The sequence below is a fragment of the Mytilus trossulus genome, chromosome 8 (assembly GCF_036588685.1).
Source record: "Mytilus trossulus isolate FHL-02 chromosome 8, PNRI_Mtr1.1.1.hap1, whole genome shotgun sequence".
NCBI classification, from domain to species: domain Eukaryota; kingdom Metazoa; phylum Mollusca; class Bivalvia; order Mytilida; family Mytilidae; genus Mytilus; species Mytilus trossulus.
In genome coordinates, this window is record NC_086380.1 from 19,914,265 (window position 1) to 19,924,065 (window position 9,801).

General features: G+C 32.5%; 1 protein-coding gene across 1 annotated transcript; it reads left to right on the plus strand.

Moving 5' to 3' along the window:
- Positions 1-835: 835 nt before the first annotated feature.
- Positions 836-5,730, plus strand: LOC134680679 (large ribosomal subunit protein eL6-like). Its single transcript, XM_063539819.1, has 5 exons — positions 836-965; positions 2,009-2,149; positions 3,823-3,871; positions 4,557-4,741; positions 5,540-5,730. Exons 1-5 carry the CDS (start codon positions 870-872, stop codon positions 5,699-5,701), a joined length of 633 nt encoding a protein of 210 aa, XP_063395889.1. The 5' UTR covers positions 836-869; the 3' UTR covers positions 5,702-5,730.
- Positions 5,731-9,801: the final 4,071 nt, after the last annotated feature.

The following is a 9,801-nucleotide window of genomic DNA, read 5'->3' on the forward strand; positions in this document are numbered from 1 at the left end:
ATCTCAATAAAAACCCATCATCAATCCAAATTTAATAGACGATAATATACTTTAGAACCTTTTCTCAGTAAAGAAGACGTTTTACTCCCTTAATCAATCTGATTTGCGCGAAAATACATTAAGGTAGCTACCTTCCTAACCTGTACAACATAAACATACATTCTGTACAACTGATCTGTGTGGGTATCTTCATTGTGAATTTCTAACCTAAGTTATGATATTTCATAGGATGAACTAATTCGTATCTGTACGTGTTTTCTCTTGGATTTCTGGGGCAACCATTTCTCACTCGAAACCTAGTTAAAATCCATTTGTTTAAATGCTGGTCAGGTCCATGATCATGCCCATGGTGTGTATGACTACTTCATCTGCCTTTTGGCACACATGTTCAAAATTGAAAAAGCTGCAACTTGATCATACAGGTTCTTGGAAGACTTTATTAATGCACTTTACTGAAAATTTCCTATATCACATGAGGGGCTATAAATATACCAAAATAAGTTCCACAGTTCCCGGATTTTCCACACTCCGGCACTAGAATCTTTCCTGTACCAGGAAGAAGAAGATAAACTGTCAGTAAGAAATGTTTTACACTGACGTTATGCTGATTGACCCAAGTCAACTGGGTGGTGTAAATGTGTAATTTTGTTTTCACTTGGTCGCTAATCAGAAACCCTACATTGTAAATTTTAAGACAGTAGATATGCATATAAATGTTGTTCTTGTACACGAATAAATGGTCCATATAGTGAAGAAAAATAATTCAGCTACGAATCGTAAATTATAAATTGATATTAAGTGATGAAAACATACTACAAATGTACATAATATTTAAATTCTTGTTTACATTGTATGTTTTATTTTTTCAGATGGCACCAAAAGCGAAGAAGCCGGCTCGTATGGTCACCAAAGAAGTTGGTGGGGATAAAAATGGAAAAAAACGTTTAGTTAGGATTAATAGATTGGTAAATAATTTTTTGAATTTTAGATAAATACACGTCTACATGGTATACATCATACCACACACAACACTAAATTACTGTATGATACTTTTATTGTAAGGTATACCACAGTTGCCTCTTTAGCTAAATTTAGAACATCACAGCCTCTTGCCAGGATTGGCATTTGTGCTTTATTCATCATGCCCCCTAGCTTATACAATTTGTTAAATTTTCTGGTTTGTTAATATTCAAGGCTATAATAAGGGAATATTGTATTCATGATTCTACAACAAAGTCTGAAAAGAGTTGATTCAAAGTTATTGAGATTTCTTCTAAAGATTGTTGGCCCTCAATTACTTTCTTATATTCACTTTTATCTTATATCCAAAGTGTTTCATACATGTATAATGGTGGTCACTTTGTTTACTTGTCTGTTCTAAGATGGGGAAATTGGTTTTATTAGTATTATTTATAGTTCTGTAACCCTATATATACTATAGATACCCGAGACCAGTCATGTTATTATTCTTGTCAGGACTTCCTGTCTTTTGCATGTGCCTGACATCGGGTCCAGCTGGGCTCGTTGTCTCTAGCAACAATAAGTGTGACATCACTCACAGGGTTCAGGGCAGTTTACACTTAGTATTTGAAATGAGCAGACGCTCATATTGTTTGGCTTCCAAATATGGAACCTTTATTTATAATATGTCTTTTGTAAAATAAACATCTTTATGTTTAGTAATACCATAATTTTATAGTTTGTCCAATATCCCAGAACTTGGTTAGACAATGGGAAAATGAAGGCTCAAGCCAGTGGAAACTTCACTGCTGTTACACATATAGGTCCCAAAGTTCTAAAAATAGATTTGTGAAGCAAGCATGAAAACTTCAAAGTGAATTAAAGATTTTTAATGTTGGACGAAAGAGCTGGTTTATTTTGTAAGGTCTACTATTTCTTTCGCCTTGTAAATATAAAAATGCATTCATTTAAACAAGACCTTTTCAATGAGTTTATATGTACATGTGTACATTTATTCTAAATTTACATGATATTATTTTATTTTCAGCCAAGATTTTATCCTACAGAAGATAAACCAAGGAAATTGAGATCCCGTAGGAAGCCATTCAGTCAACACAAACACAAGATTAGGTCCAGCATCACCCCTGGCACTGTTCTCATCATTGTGGCTGGACGTCATAAGGGAAAGGTATTTTACGAAAAGGTTTTCGAAATGACGAAAATATTTCATATCAATTTCGTCACTTAAATTTGGAAAGTGTAAAAATATTTACACATCAAATTACTTGAATTCTACCTGTCTTTATGTTTCTGACAAGTTTATGACCCTCAGGTAATTAACGTTTACCAAAGGTGTTAAAAGTTGTGATGACAAGTAATCCGCCTATCGCCAATCAGATGGGTCACTAATCCCTTAATTATTATAAAACCTCATAAATGACCATCATAATAATCTATTTAAGTTAAATCAGTTAGTCAGCATTTCATTTTACTCATTTCTCACAATTCTGTCGTATTTTCGTCTTTGAACAAAATTGATAATCTTCCCGGACATTTCAACTTTATTTTAATTTCATTATTTCCCTTACCATCATAATTTGCAGTTTGCTTGTCGTAGTTTCGTCATACTTTACATAAATATTCATCAAAAACTTTCGACAACTTTGATTAAAAAGAATGAACTTTATTCAAAACGTAAATATTTTCACTTGCAAACAGGTGCTTCCTTTTCCATGTATTGCGCATGCGTTAAAGTTCGTAGATGAATCCGGTTTTATTCTGAAATTATAATTCAAATGTCACTTCCAGTTTTCATTTCATTTCGTTTAAAAATCAAAAGTAAACGTGATCTAGTCAATAGTTATTAAAGTCGTCATATTAAGTATAGATGCAGATCCATCTATCCAATATTAAAGAAATTGATTCCAAATAGATATTTAAATGTATTTTCAGGGATATATAATGATTGTGAAGGGAAAAAGTCGTTACAAGTTCATTTGTGCAGTGGTTTAAAAAATAGAGGCACCCAACTTTTGTTGATCAGGGGTGTGCCCTGAAAAAAAACTGAAGTGAAGTTGAGAACCATATTACCAGATCCCTGTTCTTATCTTCATATCTTAGCATCACATCAGTCAATTCATTCAATATTGTCAATAACTGCCTACATTAGCAATCCTAAAGTTTTCAGAGATCCTAGACTAGTCCTTGAAGGACTTGGACATATATGTAAATTGCTAGTTTGATAAACATCCTAGACCCCTTGCTATTATAAAAAATAAGGCTGATTTTTATCACGCGCAAAAGTGACTAAAGCCCTCAAAATCCTAGCTGAAACCCTGATTATACATGAAAAAAGTAATTTGGTAGTTATAGGCCAGCTGAAGGACTCCTACGGGTGCGGGAATTTTCGCTACATTGAAGACCCATTGGTTGCCTTCGGCTGTTGTTTGCTCTATGGTCAGGTGGTTGTCGCTTTGACATATTCACCATTTCCTTTCTCAATTTTATATAGTGGAATAATGGATTTGACTATTGGCTTAGATAATTTTACTGTCAACAGCAGTTCAACTATGATTGATTAAAGGACCTAATTATATTCTAGCGTTTTCTACATGTATATGAAATATATAGGTGTTTATCTTCTCAGAATGAAAAGTAAGGCGTTGTGTGTATAACCTACATAAATTTGATCTAAAAAAACATAACAGATGAAACTGTTTGATGAGTGTCATTATTCAGCCAAACCCTATTGCCAATAAAAAAACTGCTCAGTAAATTTCTGAAAGAATCGTTTTAAGAATAGAAAAAAGAAAAGTGATAAAAACAGATTGCTTGAACCTCACATTATCATTTCTTTTTCAGAGAGTAGTATATCTTAAGGACCTACCATCTGGTCTTCTCCTTGTTACTGGTATGTGTTTATAGCAATATATTTCTTCTGATATTAAACAAAAACCTCAAAAGTGATGAAAGATCTAGAATGTTAATTCAAGTAAAAGTTATTTACTGAAATCAGTTACACTTTTCTTCATCAAGTTCAATTTTATTGACATGTATTTATGTTGATCAACTATTTTATTTTATCAATATAAAAAATTTCATGCATAATTTCAAATCAAAATTTGTGAATCAGTTATGAAAGCACACGTTTTAAGTACAAAGACTATTTATTTGACATGATTAAAAATCAACTGTATTTGTACCTGGTTTGAAACGAAAACAAAATCCTACTCCGCCTCTTTAAGAATAACTATATATTCAGTCTGTACCTTTGGCCACTAGTCTGATGCCCAAGACTTGTGTAAAATTCATTTTGACTAGTAAGGCCATGGAAAATTAAAATTTTGAAGACCCGTCAGTCAGTCATTCAGCACACAAGATTTAAGTGCAGACTAGTCTATTAATTTTAAAGAGAGCTGACATCTGTCAAAATTTCTATAACTAATCCAATCTTTAGGACTATTGATAAAGGCTATTCCATAGCTTAAAATAATCACAAAACTGCATTGAAAAGATTAAAAATGTAATTTGCTTTTCTTTATTCACATGTATTATATGTAGCCAAATGATACATTACATTATATTATGTTTTTTAGGACCATTCCATTTGAATGGTTGTCCTTTGAGGAGAATTAACCAACAGTATGTCATTGCCACAAAGACAAAGATTGACATTGGTTCCATCAAGCTGCCTGAGAGAGTAAACGATAAATACTTTGCCAGACAGAAGTTGAGGAAACCAAGACACACTGAAGGAGAAATATTTGACACCAAAAAGGAGGTTTGTACAGTATAGTTTGCTGCTCACAATTAATAGCTCACCATAGTAAAATCCAGTTTGTTTAAGTCATTGAAGTGGGTTCAAATTTTGTGCATGTCCAACATAGGGTAAATACAAAGATGAATAAAATTTAGGTCTATTTTTTCAGAAAATATTGATTTCAATATATAGCAAGATAATTTTATTGAGTTCTAACTGTAGTGGAGGGGCAATAAGTTTTACCCTTGTCCATCGGTTGATCCCCAAAGTGGTTTTCGCTATGTTTATTTCTGAAACTTATACACAAGGCTTATTACATGTACCATAAAACACAGATAAAAGATTGAATTTTGGGGGCATTAGTACAACAGTTTTAGAGTTATGTCCCTTTACAAATGAAAATAATTGCTGAATTTAATTTAAATTCTCTTACTTAAGTTTGCCTTAACCAAATGTTATGAAACTTATACACCTACTTTCAAAAGCTTATTACCACAAAATACAGATCAAGTACAAATTTGGGTAGCATCACTTTTACTGTTCTTCAGTTATGTCGCTTTATAAATTTATATTAAATGCAAGCTGGGGCATCATTTGTAAGTCTGAAACTGATGAACTTGTTTGGTATCTTGCTGAATAGTATGTAGAATGGAATGTTTTGGGCAGGACTAAACATGCTGTGTCAGATCTCAACTCTCCCCTATACCTCTTGCCACTGTAGAATGAACAAACGCATGACAATATGTACAATAAAACTCAATAAAAAGATGTCTGTATGATGTCTGGTTAGTTTATAAGTACATTTTATGTGTATTACAGGTGTACCAAGTAAGTGATGAGCGTAAGGAGGATCAAGTTTCCGTAGACAAACAAGTCCTGGATGCTATCAGGAAGAACAAGGACAAGAAGTACCTGTTCGGTTATCTGGGAGCCATGTTTTCATTACAGAACAGACAATTCCCACATCAAATGGTCTTCTAAAGAGATGTCATTAAATTATCTTGAAGAGATTTCTTGTTTTGTGTTTATTGTAAAAAAAAACCAGAATATTAAGGAAGAATGCGAAGTGAAGTGAATGTACACAAAACAACACACTCATTTATTTTATACTGAGAAATGTTTTAAAAGAGGAATACATTATATATATTTGGAAACAAAACACTACAGAGACATATATTATTACTGTTACTTATTTTAAGGAGATGTAATATGATTGTCATTGAAACAAGTATTTACACACAAGTTTAAAATACATTTTGTACCTTGAGCAATTATAAGTCACTGTTCAACCCTGTACTAAACAAAGAGTAAAAATAATTCCTTATTAAAGGCACCATCTTGTGAAAAAATTAAAAGAAGAAAACCAACTGCCTGATTTTTATCAAAACGATAAATCAAAAACAAATATTATAAAACACCAACCAATAACTACTAAATTACAGACAAAAGATTGAACATGAACAAGTCTATATAACGCATTTACCAGAATTGTATTGAACCCTGCAAAATTCAGTTTTGTTACTCCCAACAATTATTTTGTTGCCATATTGACACTAAAAGCTTCATAATTGCAATATCGCAACGGCTTGCCTCTAAAACACAGTTTGTGTCCAAACTTGCCCCAAACTGTTCAGAGTTTGACAAGGCATTTTAAATAGCAATAGGTCAATTATATTTGGTGTATAGGTCTGTCAATTAGCATCAAACCATGACCTCATTTTCATGGTTCATTGGTCATTTAGAGTTTTCCTGGTTTAGTTTTTATTTGTTTCTAAGATACTAGATACAAAAGGTCAGCTATATTTAAAGTATGTAGTGATTGTAAAGTGCACATGTCTTGTCTGGCAAGGTTCATGGTTGATTGATCAATGCTAAGTTTGTTTCTTTGAAGTGCAATAGGTCATATATAGATCAACTATATTTTAAGCATATTTGGTATATGGAATGATTGTAAAGTGTTCATGTATTTCCAGTTTGGTTTATCTGATTTTGACCAAATTTTGTTAAATTGATATGAAAGTTGTTGAAAAGCTTTATATTTTTGGACTATCAACATAAGTACAGAAAGTGAGATATTTCAGCGTGTGCACTCTTATTGCCTATAGCAATGTATTTTGAGAACTAGAATGGATCAAAAGAATTTTCCAATAGCAAAAATTTGTAAGGGTTCTGTAGAACCCAGTGTCTCGCCTACTTTTGCTGTAACTCCAAGGCTCAACAAAAACGAGGAAAAAAAATAAAAAAAAGATTCCTCTTGATACTATCTTTTGATTGTAAGAAGTTTCTATCCAAGATTGGTAAAAAATTCAGGATAGTTTATGAATCGAATAAATGTTTTTAAAACTTCAAAAAAACTGCAGACTGTACGTAATGTTAACTTGAAAAAAAACTAAGTCCATTTATAAGTAAAATACAGATACACAGGTACCAAATATTAACAAAATTTTCTTTCTAGATACTAGCTTTTGATCATAAACGAGCTTCTGTTCAAGTTTGGTACCAATTTAAAATAGTATATAAAAGTTATTAAATCTTCAAAAAATTTAACTACAGAGTGAACGTGTTGTTTCCTGGCAGAAAACCTAAGTCCATTTCAAAGTATAATACGGAAAAATGGATTTATTTTTTTACAAAATTTACTTCTGGATACCATCTTCAATATAATGATCATAAACAAGCTTCTGTCAAAAACAGAAAAAATGGAATTTTATATTTTTGCAAACTTTACTTCTTGATACTATCTTATGATCATAAACAAGCTACTGTCCAAGTTTGGTCGAAATCCAGGTTAGTTTAAGAAAGATATTAAAATTTTAAAACTTTAACAACAGAGTGAATGTAATGTTTCCCCGCAGAAAAACTAAGTCCACTTATAAATAAAGTGCAGAAAAAAAAGAATTTTATTTTTACAAAATTAACTTCTGGAAACCATCTTATGATCATAAACAAGCTTCTGTCAAAGTTTGGTAGAAATCCAGCATAGTTTAAGAAAGTTAGTAAATTTTCAAAAACTTTTAACCACAGAGTGAATATTTGTGGACCCCGCCGACGGAATGTAGGATCGCTTAGTCTCACTTTTTAGCTCACCTGGCCCAAAGGGCCAAGTGAGCTTTTCTCATCACTTGGCGTCCGGCGTCGTTAACTTTTACAAAAATCTTCTCTGAAACAGCTGGGCCAAATTTAACCAAACATTGCCAAAATCATTATTAGGGTATCTAGTTTAAAAATTGAATCTGGTGACCCGGTCAACCAACCAAGATGGCCGCCATGGCTAAAAATAGAACATAGGGGTAAAATGCAGTTTTTGGCTTATAACTAAAAAACCAAAGCATTTAAAGCAAATCTGATGTTGGGTAAAATTGTTCATCAGGTCAAGACCTATCTGCCCTAAAAAATTTCAGATGAATCGGAAAACCTGTTGATGGGTTGCTGCCCCTGAACTGGTAATTTTAAGGAATTTTTGCTGTTTTTGGTTATTATCTTGAATATTATTATAGATAGAGATAAACTGTGAACAGCAATATTGTTCAGCAAAGTAAGATTTACAAATAAGTCAACATGATCGAAATTGTCAGTTGACCCCTTTAAGGGTTATTGCCCTTTATAGTCAATTTTTAACCATTTTTCGTCAATCTTAGCAATCTTTTACAAAAATCTTCTCCTCTGAAACAACTGGGCCAAATTAAACCAAACTTGGCCACAACTATCATTGGGGTATTTAGTTTAAAAATTGTGTGGCAAGACCTGGCCAACAAACCAAGATGGCCGCCACAGCTAAAATAGAACATAGGGGTAAAATTCAGTTTTTGGCTTATGACTCAAGAACCAAAGCATTTCAAGCAAATCTGACAAAGTTAAATTGTTTATCGGGTCAAAATCTATCTGCCCTGAAATTTTCAGATGAATCGGACAACTTGTTGTTGGGTTGCTGCCCCTGAATTAGTAATTTTGTGGAAATTTTGCTGTTTTTAGTTATTATCTTGAATATTATTATAGATAGAGAAAAACTGTAGACAGCAATAATGTTCAGCAAAGTAAGGTTTACAAATAAGTCAACATGACTGAAATTGTCAGTTGACCCCTTTAGGAGGTATTGCCCTTTATAGTCAATTTTTAACAATTTTTTCGTAAATCTTAGTAATCTTTTTACAAAAAACTTCTCTGATACTTCCTAACCAAATTAAACCAAACTTAGCCACAATCATCATTTGGGTACCTAGTTGTAAAAATGTGTGGCGTGACCCGGTCAAACAACCAAGATGGCCGCCACGGCTAAAAATAGAACATAGGGGTAAAATTCAGTTTTTGGCTTATGACTTAAAAACCAAAGCATTTAAAGCAAATCTTGACAAGTAAAATTGTTTATCAGGTCAAAATCTATCTGCCCTAAAATTTTCAGATGAATTGGACAACCCATTGTTGGGTTGCTGCCCTTGAACTGGTAATTTTAAGGAAATTTCGCTGTTTTTGGTTATTATCTTGAATATTATTATAGATAGAGATAAACTTTAAAATACAGTAAATGTTGACAAAGTAAGATCTATAAATAAGTCAATATGACTGAAATTGTCAGTTGACCCCTTAAGGAGTTATTGCCCTTTATAGTCAAGTTTTAACCATTTTTTCGTAAATCTTAGTAATCTTTTACAAAAATCGTCTCTGAAACTACTGGGCCAAGTTAATTATAGATAGAGATAATTTTAAGCAGCGAGAATGTTCAGTAAATTAAGATGTACAAACACATCACCATCACCAAAACACAATTTTGTCATGAATCCATCTGCGTCCTTTGTTTAATATTCACATAGACCAAGGTGAGCGACACAGGCTCTTTAGAGCCTCTAGATTGACAAAAGTCGAAGGCTCAACAATAAAGGATCAGTTAACATTGCTGAAATCATCAGAAATTATTGACCTGTAATGGAAAATCACTTATTTTTATTCATGAGTTATCTCAGAAATTGAAATAATTAAAAACAAATACAGCATCCAAACACAAGACTCATGGAAAAACTTCATTTAATGACCAGAGTTATCTCCACTTGGTCATGAAAAATAGAAATCACTAAAATCTTTTAACA